The sequence below is a fragment of the Periophthalmus magnuspinnatus genome, chromosome 22 (genome assembly GCF_009829125.3).
Source record: "Periophthalmus magnuspinnatus isolate fPerMag1 chromosome 22, fPerMag1.2.pri, whole genome shotgun sequence".
Classification (NCBI taxonomy): Eukaryota; Metazoa; Chordata; class Actinopteri; order Gobiiformes; family Gobiidae; genus Periophthalmus; species Periophthalmus magnuspinnatus.
The window spans coordinates 18053979-18066399 of record NC_047147.1 but is presented as its reverse complement, the minus strand read 5'-3'; the positions used below and the strand labels follow the sequence as shown (position 1 = coordinate 18066399).

Below are 12421 nucleotides of genomic sequence, written 5' to 3'. Positions count from 1 at the left end.
GTAATCTCAGTCTTATGTCTTGTATTCTGCTTCACATTAATCATGTCAATTAATGTGAAGCAGAATTGTCACAGTACTGAAAACTACTGCAAATATCACTCAAGTGTTTTCACCTTTTATTTCCACACTAGTAAAGGTGTGTACAGTATATATGACAATATATGACAGGGCCTGTCATATATTGTATGTGCTTGAACACATGGCACAGCCACGGGGATTTACACAGTAAATTCCACAGCACATAAAACAGGGACATTGACAAGTACAACTACTGTTTAAAGGTAGTCGCTACAGCTATCCTCTATTCTACAAATCTTTAGTCATTCATTCATCAGATGGGTTTACTGGGTCAGTGGCTGTTGAGAGATCGCCATGGGAACCTGAGTGTTTATGGTCACTCTCTGTCGCGTCTGGCAGCGAAGCATCCCTGTGATGGCACGTCTAAACCTGCAGAAAGTTCATAAACAATCCATTATTCAAGTGTAAGGCTAATACTTAAACAACAGCAAACACCAATCCTGAGCTCACTTTTTGTTGGCGATGACATAAATACAGGGGTTGTAGAAAGTGGAGGATTTGGCAAACAGGGGAGCGATGATTGCCATAGGAGCTGGGATGGTCTTAGGGTCACCGAAGGAAGCCCACAGACACACCATAGAGTAAGGAGACCAGGCCACCAAGAACATCACGATCATCACTATGGACATCTGCAGGGGAGGAGCGAAGACAGGAGTAGTATACTTTCTACATGATGGTACATTGTATGTGGGTCTAAATGTACCTTGGTGACATCCATCTGATCAGACCAGTCCACGTTGACACTGTCCAGGCTGTTGGAAGCCTTGTACCTCTTGACAGTCACAGACACATTGTAGTAGCAGTAAAACATGACTGAAAGAGGCACCACAAAGTTCACTGCGATGACTGCCATGGTGTAGGAGACAAAAGAGCTGTGAAAACAAGTAAATGGTAAAGGGTCACATTTTTATATAGACAGAACAACATGGTTAAAAGTTTTAAAAGTTGATTTAGCGTGATATTTCTTAATCCCTGAAGACTTACGCATCATTGTTTCTCCAGTTGATGGTGCATGTAGCTCCTGTGGGATCTGGAGCATAGCCAGCCCAGCCCACGATAGGCATGGAGGACCAGAACACTGCATTCAGCCAGGCAGCAGCAATCAAGAGGTTATACGAGCGCATGGTCATTTTCTGTCCTGGGAAGAGACACAAACATAATGCAGAATTGTTGGCACACCTTGTCCTTAATAGTGTTCTTGTGTGGCGTACCTATATGTGGTCTGCAGATGGTTAAGTATCTGTCAATGGCCACCACAGTGAGCAGACCAATACTCGCCATGCCAAAGAAGATGTTCAGGGCCGCGTAGATCTGGAAGGAAACAAAGTGAAATTAGTAAATGACAATGTATAAGTTAACTGATTCATTTATTGTAGTGCAGTTCCTCGCAGCAGGCACTAGGGGGCCCTCAAATAATGAATGACCACTGAAAACTATAGATAGTACAGTATATCATCAGCACTTAAAGGAACAATATGTGAGATTTTTATTTTAAATTCCATAAAATCTGTTTCCCCCAGATATTGCTAATACTGATAACAATTCTGCTGATTTTATTAAGTACAAAAACATTGAACATGATGATGATAAGTTGTTCATGTTGTAATTTTGTGTGTTGGTTTTCAAGATGGTTATCCAGTCAGAAAGCAGAATGAGCCTCACATGAGTCAATGTTGAAATCCAGTTGGTTTAAACCTAAAAGGACCCTCTCTGATCTGAATCCTCACAAACTAAACCTCAGTGTCTGCAGCCCAATCATTAATCAGCTCAGTGAGTGAATTCTGGAGGCTCTGATCTTTCACATGAGGCATGACCTGTCCATATACTGAGAAGGAGAAAAAACTTGCTGCCTATGTGTCCTTTGTTCGGATAAGGTACTGGCAACCCAGGTTCAGATGTGATTGTAGTGCCTTTTTGAAAACTGTAAGAGCACAGACTGCATACAGCTCCTTGCATTTTTGACAAATATATAAAGTAAAGAACTTGCTTAGAACTATTATTCAAAATATTATAAATTCCCAAATTACTAATAGTTACCAATTTATAGCTTGTGAAAAAGTGTGTGACAGGAATGACGGAGGATAAGGAATCTCTCCATGTCCAGGCAGATCTTTAAAGGGCAAAAAAATATGCTTCATTTTAAAAGAAAGCATCTTAGAAACAGCCCTGTGTGGGTTGTGGATTTGTGCTCATGTGGTTTTGCATTGTTCCGAAAGACTAAACTAAACCAAATAATCTCCCACAGAATCCAGTGCACACTCATGTTTCGCATGTGAAAATGACACAACACTTTAAAGGACCAGGATGTAAAGTCTTGTGGGTGACAAAATGGAATACAGTTACTTGATGAGACAAAGTAAACAGGCAGAAAAAATACTAAGACACACAATGAACAGACTGATAAACTTAGATCGGCAGGCAGTAATGCACATTAAAGCCTAGATCTAGAGTAGGCTTTGGTTATATTTGTATTTCTTTTGTATTTGTTTTATATGCACCCATATGCCAAATATGTTTAGATATTTGGAGTGATTTTTTTTTATTTTTTTTTTATCAAATAGTTAATTAAATCATGTCAATAAGATATCATAATAAGCCTCCAATGCAGAAATAGCAAAACGTACATTGAAAATAAAGGATAGAAAGAACAAAAATCAATCACCACCAAATAGGCTGTACACACATGCAAAGAATATATATTATATATTTTTTACCACTAAACTGTGTATATTGTGTTTGAATAGCAATGTCCTCTGTTCCTCGTCCTTTTGGGGCCAGCTTTTGTGGAAATTAGGTAGATTTGCAGCATTCTGGTCAAAAACTGAGCTTGTCCTGCCTCCAGAGCTCACTGCAATTTCAAGTACTATCTGACATCGCGCAGGACTGCTCTGATTAAAGCTAGGTGTTTCTGATTACAAACACCTGGCTGCAGGGGTGGAGTTTGAAGTGTGCATGCCTGTTCACACTCACACTATTCTTATACTCCCAGACCCCGCCCTTTCTCCCTCTTCACTCTTTTCTTTAGTCCTTCAAGTACTGCTCAGCTTATCAGCTATGAGCAGAGTTTAGATGTTTAGTACCACTTTAACTTACTCTGTGAAAAGAAAACAATATTCCTCCAACACTAATTAGTCTATGGTCACATTTATGCAACTACAGGGAAGAAATTGCAAACTTCCTTTCTGACTCGACTGTATGTGATGATCAAAGCGCTGACATTTGACCAACCTGGCATCCCATATATCCAAATTTCCAGCTGCCGTGGAGGTCAGAAGCCGCGGACATGGGATAACCGATCCCTGCCACTCCAATGTCTGTGAAGGCCAGGTTTATGATGATGATATTGGTGGCTGTACGGAGCTCCTTGAACTTGACAAACATCATCAAGACTACGATGTTGCTGGACAAGCTGATCACACCTGGGGGAAAATATAAGGAGGGTTTATGGGTAATACATTGGTTTCAGGTGATTTATAGCTAGAACTTCATATAATGTAGGCCTATATGCACATTTCTGGTTCACTTTCTATTTGATTGCTTGGATTAATGTGATAAATCAGTGAGTTGTGTTATGATAAGGACACTTAGAAGCTTTAACTGCTAGAGAGTTCAGAAAAAACCCCACCTCAAATGGGATTACTTTAACATTAGTAAATAACATGAACAAGTGAATTTATAAACTGATTTTTACAAGGGCCTATTGTTCTATACTCCAGTGGTTCTTAAACTTTTCACATCAAGCCTAACTTAGGGTTAAACATGTTCTAAAATTAAACTAAACTGTGGATAAGGTGGTCCTAAATAAGGATTGACACACGGAAGGACAAAAATATGAAAACATTTGTCTGTAAATAAGATAAAGACTGAAAAGGCAGAGGGACCTGTTTACCACCGGAGGCAATTTGAGAAATGCTGCTATACGTTTTGCATAAATATGATCTTAATAATCCTTTTCCAGTGCAGTGGGTATAGGCAAAAATACACACATTTGATAGAACTGAAAATATGTGTTTGTTAGTTAGTTAGTACTGGGATACTTAAGATAATGGAGAAAATAAGTATGGGGAATCAACAAAAAAGTAGTGTAGTGCTTGCAAAAATAATGACTATTTTACATTATATTTAACGAGAATTGCTGACAGATGTTACCTGCTGTGATGAGATATGCAGCCACTATGTTATGCTCCAGTTGGGTAAAGGCACTTTTCCCTCCATAAGGCACAGCATCATCAGAAATATTGAGTGCAAAGTCCAGCCCCATCTCTTCAAGTCCAAAATTATGAATAGTCTCCCTTAAAAATATCAGAAATCAAAAACGTCCTAGAATAGAAATTAATAGAGCTGCTGATGTTTCTTCTAAAAGTATTGTGGGGTAAAGCTGAGGCATTAGAGCACAAGCAGATTATTACATACCACTGACTGACTGCTCCCTTGTTGCTTCTTGCATTAGGGTACATGGGGCTACAAAAGATTAGGCCTCACGTGGAACTGCTGGTATGGTGATGGGGTTTGCCAATAATGTTGCATAATTATTGCATAATTAAGAATGTAAAAATGCATTTTGTCAATTTACTATTAATCACAAATGTAGAATTTTAACTGTTTGTGCGCACTGTTTGATGGCAGAGGTAAAAACTTATGTCTGATTAGACTGCTTTAACAGGCCTGGGTCTACAGATGCACCCTCACTCAGTTTGGTCTGGACCTGAGGAGATGCACCAAAACTTTCCATCTTTTGCAACATCAATGAATAATCACTTAGTGTTATAGTACGGTCCATATCAAATAGACCTAATGAATTCTCACTGCCTAAAGCCCAGCACCTACAGCCAATCAGTAATCGGAGATAGTGCAGCCTCTGCAGCTGCATGCTGTCTATAATGAGAATGAGAAAACCTTGTATGTGTGCTCTATATGCAGATTCGGCATTGGCAGCCCAGGTTCTGTTGTGATTGTTATACCTTATTTTAACTGTAAGAGTTAAGAGTTGCATACAGCTCCTTTAACCAAATGGCTCTGACTATGTCCAAAACTGTAGCCTATTATACATAACTGGAGAGTGAACTAGGAATTAATTTCTTAAGTACATTAAAGCTCTTTTAAAAAGCTACTGCATTTAATCAGAAAAACGTGTAGACAGTAGTTTAAACCTCACTGAAATCCACTAGCACTTACGCTGTTCTACTCTTGACCAGCAGGTGGCGCTCCTCCGCTGCTGTGACAGTAGATATCACACTTCTCCTTCATTCTTCAGAGCGCATCGGATCGTGAGCTAGCCCGAGCCAACGCAATCTCAATATGCCTGGGATTTTGAGGGTCCTCACCAGCCGTGTGGCCCCTGTGGTCCGCACACAGACGGCGAACCTGGGCTCCAGACCGCCACAAGCAAAGATCGGCCCGGTTGTAAGTCTATTTTGTTTGAAAACTTTCGGCGGAACTCCGGAGGCTAACGTTAGCCGCTAGTTAGCACTTCGCTGTCCTTGGGCGAGGAGGTCAAGTAGGGGCTTCTATCAAAACATCGGATAAATACCAACTTAGAAATGTTTAAGATGTCATTCGTGAAACTTAAATAATATGTGAAAAAAACTTGTATTTCGTCTCGTTTTGTTATGGACTCGTGCTTCTGCTGCTTCACTGTTAGCAGATCGGCATTCCCATGGACCTTCAATTAGCTATTCTAGTTTTATTCCGTGTAGTTAATCAAAATTCACCTAAATAAATATGTGATCACGTGTTTACGGTCATAAAGCATCTAGTAACAGTATTTTTATTTTCTGCCATACAAACACTATTTACCATACATTTATTTTACTTGGGTTATACAAGACAGTATTCTTCATCATCCAAATGACATTCGTTGTCTTGTTGACCTGTGCTTTTTGCTATGCGCCCTTCTTGTCACTCAGTTATATCTTTCCTATTTGTGTCAAATTCTGTCTCCAGGAAACCACCATTAGTATTGGGTTGTTCAGCTTGGCTATCCTGGGACCATCTGGATGGATTCTGGCCCACCTGGAGGACTACAAGAAGAAAGATTAGAATGGACTTTATCTGAGCCAAGATCATGTTGGTGCATTCAAACCGCGCTGTTCCTGGGACCATCCAAGCCACGTCCCTCTTTACAAAACTCCTTTTACCGTGGACTTTTATTCCTCATATCACCATTCCCACAAAAGCAATTCAGATGTTACATTTTAGTCAGTACATAAATTAAACTGTTGACCTCATCTTAAGCAGTTTGTAAAATAAATTATTGAAACTGTCTTACTTCTGTATCATTTTCTCTTTTTCATTAATTACAGAGAAAGAATGTAAATTTAAACTTAATGGCCAGGGTATCTAATTTCCAACTATGAAATGAAATGAAATTTCCAAAAATGAAATGTATTTAAATCTAGCTTGTTTATAACTCTCACAAACTCATCGCTAGTATTTTTGGCCACTAGTACAGCTGTAGAACAGCTTTCAGATGGGAAAGTCAAGCAGGGTGGACCACCTTTGCATAGCCAAACTACTCTGATCCCAAAGAATCATAGAATTCATAACTCAATGAAGACAGCACTTTCATCATTTGAGGAGAACAGCTGGGTAATGCAGCTTGAAGTGGTGATGCTAAGATCAATATTGATGATGAATATTGATCAATATGTGATGCATCTAAAGCACATGTGTCAAACTCAAGGCCTGCAGGCCAAATGTGGCCCTCGAAAGAGTAAATTAAAAGGTCTGATGATCTTACAATGTACTTTTATCAGGAGATACAGTTACACAGCCAGATTTTTACATCTAGGCAAATGCATAAATATTTTTAACTTAATACAGAAACACTTAACCAGTTAAAAAAGTAGTTATTTTACATCTGGCCCTTTGAGAGCAGCCATTTTGCTGATGTGGCCCTTGGTGAAAATATGTGACATCCCTGATCTAAAGGATGGTCTGTTTTTAAGTCAAGCGGCCAGAATTAAATGTTTTCAGGGCTGCCTATTGTGACATCTTGTATTGCATTTGAGACTTGAAGACCCATGAAATTTGAGCAGTGGTGGAAAGAGCTGCCAGAATTGTACTAGTAAAAAGTGCGTCATACTACTCAGTAAGCCTATAAATTACTATTTAATAGCTTTAGATCATGCTTTAATACAAAACTTGCTCAAAGTAAAACTGAATTTAGTCCTTATAATGTCTGCATTGGACAATCAGACCAGGTGATGCTGTGCTTTTATGGGTATAGAAAGAAGCACAGACAGCTGTGGGTTGAGACTTGTACAGTACTCTAACATATGATTTGTATGAATATAACCAAGAAAAATTTTAAACTAGAATTAGTATCAATTACAAATGTTTAAAAATCTAAACAAGTACTCAAAAAAATATTCTCAACTGCAGTAATGTGAGTATTTGTCATCTACTTTCCATGCCTGGAGTTGAGCCACTAGAACCATGCCTGCCCTGACTGTGTTGCGACAAGACGTGATTGTATGAAAAAAAAAAAAGCAGTCTGACAATCCATCACATAACTAAAGATAACAGAGCAAAAATTATTAAACAATGTTTATTGTCTTGCTTGTCAATGGTCCAATATTAAGTTAATTAAGAAAAATGCTTATACAGAGAGGAGAGATTAGCCTTGGGTGATTGGTCTCCATGGATGAATACTAATTGAGATTGCAGCCAGAGCTCAGCCGGAGGTTCAGTGATGAAGGCTGAAGAAAAAAAAAAAAAAAGACACCACAATATCAGATAATTCACATAAAACAACTGTCATAAAACCATATGTGTATTCTGAGCTCAGTTCAAGTGTAGAAACAATCATGAAATGCTCTTCTTAAGAGCACTTCAGGTTTAGGAGGTTCACATCACAGCTCAGACACTCACACACATTTTCACACAATCACACACAAATCACACACCTGGCTTCTCAGGCATAATCACTGTGCTCGAGAAGGAGCTCAAACATTCAGATTTGGCTACTTTTCATCACAGACTCACGTAGCTCCGTGAATCTCAGAAAATAGAGCTTGATAGATTGACTGTCCCAAAACCCTGTAAAATACTATACCTCGCCCGCCTCTTCTGCACAAGTGGAGAGACAGACTAGGACAGTGTAGCCAGCTTCTGTCTCCAGCCCAGGTGAATTTGATGCGCTGTTGTGCTTATCTGTGAATAAAAACAAGTCAAAAGTTAAACATTTTAAACGCACACTACGAGTCAGTACTGGGATAGGATTCCTTAACCGGACAATGGAGAGTTTGGACACCACTGTCCATTAATGAACAGACTATAGATCATGTTTAGTGCCTGCTTGCTCGATCTAAACACTCTATCCACTAATAGAGACGTGTGCAATAAAGAACTATTGCACACGCTTTTAATGATTTTCATACTTACGTAGCTGCAGTAATTCCGTCGAATAAAAACGTGCTTTTCTGTCTCGTCTACTGTCTTCTTCTGCTTACTGTTTATAATTGGTGTTTGACCACAACCCGTTTTAAGCATTAGCGCCACCTCCTGCTCTGGAGTGGATCGCGTTCTTTGCGTGCGTAATTGTGATCAATTTACCATTTTGTGGAGGAATATTTAGTGGTATCTTGTGAATATACAACGAAGAAAAAGCCAGCTCTGATTGAGTTAAAATATTGCGGCTGTCTTCAATATTTTCTTTTTAATCGCCAGTTCCTCTCCAGTCCAATAGGTGGCGGTAAAGGCACGTAAAGCCATGCGCAAAGACAAGTGAAAAGACGAAAATCACATGACAGCGGTGTTTGTGCAGTGCCCAACTTTCAACAACAATCGCACCATAAACTAGGCAAGTACTCCGTAATACTAAAGTCAGTCATGTAAAAATTATAAAGCTATAAATTACTGGTCACAAGTATTTTTCTGCAGAGCTAACCCTGAAAGCCATAACTTGGATTGTTTTAATAATCAATCATCTGAACTTGTGTGGGAATTATTCTTTATTACTGTGGTTACTATATAGTTCCTTTACAGGTAACCATGAGACTAGTCATTTTGGACGAGTATAACCTGGCTAGTGAATGGGCTGCCAAGTACATCCGCAACAAAATCATCCAGTTTCAACCCTCTGCAGACAAATACTTTACTTTAGGATTGCCAACAGGTTTGTACAGCCTTCAGTCGCCCCTATGGTCACATCACTACCATTGTTATTGTGTCAGTAAATACAACTTTTGTTTTCTTCTTTCTCCTCTGACTGCATTCCTGTAGGGAGCACTCCGTTTGGCTGTTACCAGAAGCTTATTGAATATTACAAAAATGGTGATATTTCATTTAAGTATGTGAAAACCTTCAACATGGATGAATATGTAGGTAAGTTAATAAATGATGAACAAATGGGTAGTATGCCTCTGCTATTTGGCTGGCTTGTTTTTTAACCTTTCTAGCAGTAAGTCCATACATTGATCCAGTTCATCGGATGCTTTTTGTTTCTTGGTAAAAGTAAGGTATTTCTATTCTAGCTTTCCATGCCAGTGGCTCTCAAACTATTCTCACCAAGCACCACCAAATAAAAAAAAAAGGCTACCGCCAGATTTAGATCAATTAAATAACAGGACTATTCCAGGAATAATCTGGGGCTAAACCAGGTCTAAAAGTGGAGGACATAATTTCCACTCTAGTTCTAAAGACAAAATTACCAAAAGGAACAAAAAAGTGGATACAATGAATTCTAAATTTGCAAAGACCACATATTGAGGAGCTGTCCAAGTACCACCTCAGAGCTGTCCAACCACCTGTGGTATGAACTGTCCAAGTACTAGCTCATGCCACAGTTTGAGAAACACTGTTCTATGCATAATGCTACAGTCTTTTCTCTCTGCAGGTCTACCTCGTGCTCACCCAGAGAGCTACCATTCCTACATGTGGAACAACTTCTTCAAGCACATTGACATAGATCCTGCTAACGCCCACATTCTGGACGGGAATGCAGATGACCTGGATGCTGAATGTCAGGCTTTTGAGAAGAAGATCGCAGAGGCTGGTGGAATTGAGCTATTTGTTGGAGGTAATACTATAATATACAATTTTTTATACCAAATTGTGTTGTGTCATGTTGTTTTTTCCCACTATTTTTTCCTAAAGGCATTGGTCCTGATGGTCACATAGCATTCAATGAGCCAGGCTCCAGTCTAGTGTCCAGAACTAGAGTGAAGACACTTGCCAAAGATACGATTGTTGCAAATGCACGATTCTTCGGCAACGACCTCTCCAAGGTTCCTACCATGGCTCTGACTGTGGGTGTTGGAACTGTCATGGATGCTAAAGAGGCCAGTAAAATACATTACCTTATTATATTGTTAAAAGTGAAAGTAAGAATGTTATAACATCTGAGTTTCAAAGCACTGGCATTTCAGTGTAATTATTATTTTTTTTACTTCATGCAAATAATGTGCAACTTTGGTTACTGAATATTTGCATATATGAAAAAATTGCCAAGAGAATATCAACAAATCTTACTGTTTCCCATACATGCATACAGTATACATAATTTAGTTGTTCTGCATAGCTATTTAGGCCCCTGTCCCTGATCCCATCTCGCATATTCACTGGTGCCACGTGAATGGTTTAAAATAGTGAGATTTACGTCACTAGCAAAAACAATCACTTTTTGGGGGTCCTGTCTCTGGAAATGTATATTAGCAGACAAATATTGAAAATCATTGTTTTATAATAGTGTTTATCTACAAGCCTAAAAGTACTCGTATGATTTGAAGGGTTATCTGCAGCACTTTCACGGTAACATTCTGACAAAAAGTTTAAAGTCCCAGCTTTGAGCAAAGCAAATACTGTATAAAGAACACATACATGTACATGTGCATACACATAAATTGATTTGTATTGATACCAAAAATATATATTTTTAATCAACATTCATTGCAGTTCTCATGATCTGTGTGAAATACTTTGACACTTGTACTTAAGTAGATTTTTTCACTTTTTCTTTAGTCTTTTTTTTTTTTTTACCCCTTTATCTGTACTTTTACTTAAGTACTAAAATTGAGTACTTCATCCACCTCTGTATCCATCCAACCGTGACCCACCACATTGTACTACTATTTGAGGTGGTGCCTCTACTGTTGTCTGTTCAGGTGATGATTTTGATCACTGGAGCACACAAAGCCTTTGCTCTGTATAAAGCCATAGAAGAAGGGGTCAACCACATGTGGACAGTGTCAGCCTTCCAGCAGCACCCCCGCACCATCTTCGTATGTGATGAAGATGCCACCCTGGAGTTACGAGTTAAAACTGTCAAATATTTTAAAGGTACTGTATGTACGTATGCATAAAAAATACAGAACTAATACTGTAACAGTGTTTACTCAATTACACATTTCCTTGGTATGGTGTCTGCCTTTTGATCATTTTAAAACTTTGAACAATGTGAAAATTGGCATGGGATCTCTAAATGGAAATGGGTTATTACAATTTCAGATGAAGACATTTTTCTGTTTTCTATTGCTGTTATTGAATCGAAACTTGTTGTGTTTTCTTACTTTAAGGTCTGATGCACGTCCATAACAAACTGGTGGACCCTGTTCTTAGCATTAAGGACCAGTAATCTACAATTCTGCAAGTGAGCCCACATCTTGTTACAACATGCTGAGCAGCACTTTATTCCTTCAGTACACTATTAACATTTGGAATCATCAACAAACTATCTATGATCATAAATGAGTCTTGCCTTCCTCCAGTTTTGTCTGTTACAGTTTTATAGTCTTATGTTTTGTTGTAAATGGGCATTGTTTACTTTAAGCAAGTTATTTCCGAGAGACTGTTGAGTATTTCATTCACACGAGGATTTTAGTGACTTTGAACACTCCTCAACTGGTTTAATAGTACTGTAAAATAAATATCTATTTTAATCCTGGCCATGATTGCCTTTAGAATTAAAACATCACTTTGAATGAAAACTGTACGAAAGAGGTGCCATCTTGTCCTTTATTTAGCATTCCACTCTGTTGTGGTCATTTTCATTGCTTTTGCACAAAATGTGAATTTTTAAATCTTCCTTTCTTATGGGAAATAAATGTACCCTTTGCTATACGTCCTCTTGTTCCTGAGTGTTCTCAAAGTCTCAGTTGTCATCGCAAATCTTCAAACTTATCACAAATTTAGACCTGAAACATGTTTGTTCCCCCCCCCCCCCCCCCCAAGTGTCCTTTTGAAATCTTGTGGGGAGAGCATCACAACCATCCAGATGTGTTATTGGGATCTTTGAGGTTCAGTTCACAACACCTCAATCATAGTTCCCGGGTTCATCTGCATTTTGATAAATCGATTTAAATTAGCCTAGGTCAGTTATGTGGTTTTCCTGGCGTCTTTTAAC

General features: G+C 38.7%; 3 protein-coding genes and 1 long non-coding RNA gene across 4 annotated transcripts; 2 read left to right on the top strand and 2 right to left on the bottom strand.

The window, feature by feature from the left end:
* Positions 1–341: 341 nt before the first annotated feature.
* rrh (retinal pigment epithelium-derived rhodopsin homolog) lies at positions 342–4341 on the bottom strand. Its single transcript, XM_033988569.2, has 7 exons — positions 4228–4341; positions 3307–3497; positions 1290–1389; positions 1063–1216; positions 782–950; positions 529–707; positions 342–447 (listed from the first exon to the last, which is right to left on the bottom strand). Exons 1-7 carry the CDS (start codon positions 4337–4339, stop codon positions 342–344), a joined length of 1011 nt encoding a protein of 336 aa, XP_033844460.1. The 5' UTR covers positions 4340–4341.
* A 967-nt stretch (positions 4342–5308) lies between these two features.
* Positions 5309–6342, top strand: LOC117390545 (cytochrome c oxidase subunit 8A, mitochondrial). Its single transcript, XM_033988301.2, has 2 exons — positions 5309–5481; positions 6022–6342. The coding sequence occupies exons 1-2, from the start codon at positions 5377–5379 to the stop codon at positions 6115–6117; spliced, it is 201 nt and encodes a 66-aa protein (XP_033844192.1). The 5' UTR covers positions 5309–5376; the 3' UTR covers positions 6118–6342.
* On the bottom strand, positions 6237–8554 carry LOC117391056 (uncharacterized). The gene is made up of 3 exons (XR_004542978.2): positions 8464–8554; positions 8135–8232; positions 6237–7778 (listed from the first exon to the last, which is right to left on the bottom strand). It is a non-coding gene; the product is annotated as an uncharacterized LOC117391056 (long non-coding RNA).
* Positions 8555–8803: 249 nt separating this feature from the next.
* On the top strand, positions 8804–12139 carry gnpda2 (glucosamine-6-phosphate deaminase 2). The gene is made up of 7 exons (XM_033988898.2): positions 8804–8881; positions 9067–9196; positions 9304–9405; positions 9917–10099; positions 10177–10361; positions 11184–11358; positions 11595–12139. The coding sequence occupies exons 2-7, from the start codon at positions 9073–9075 to the stop codon at positions 11651–11653; spliced, it is 828 nt and encodes a 275-aa protein (XP_033844789.1). The 5' UTR covers positions 8804–8881; positions 9067–9072; the 3' UTR covers positions 11654–12139.
* The last annotated feature ends 282 nt before the right edge of the window (positions 12140–12421 follow it).

Coding starts and splice junctions, on each gene's coding strand:
- rrh (XM_033988569.2), bottom strand. CDS start 4,339: ATGGGGCTGGACTTTGCACTCAATATTTCTGATGATGCTGTGCCTTAT. Junction 951..1,062: donor AACTGGAGAAACAATGATGC/GTAAGTCTTCAG, acceptor TTGTTTTCACAG/CTCTTTTGTCTCCTACACCA. Junction 448..528: donor TATGTCATCGCCAACAAAAA/GTGAGCTCAGGA, acceptor AACTTTCTGCAG/GTTTAGACGTGCCATCACAG.
- LOC117390545 (XM_033988301.2), top strand. CDS start 5,377: ATGCCTGGGATTTTGAGGGTCCTCACCAGCCGTGTGGCCCCTGTGGTC. Junction 5,482..6,021: donor AAGCAAAGATCGGCCCGGTT/GTAAGTCTATTT, acceptor TTCTGTCTCCAG/GAAACCACCATTAGTATTGG.
- gnpda2 (XM_033988898.2), top strand. CDS start 9,073: ATGAGACTAGTCATTTTGGACGAGTATAACCTGGCTAGTGAATGGGCT. Junction 9,406..9,916: donor CAACATGGATGAATATGTAG/GTAAGTTAATAA, acceptor TTCTCTCTGCAG/GTCTACCTCGTGCTCACCCA. Junction 11,359..11,594: donor AACTGTCAAATATTTTAAAG/GTACTGTATGTA, acceptor TCTTACTTTAAG/GTCTGATGCACGTCCATAAC.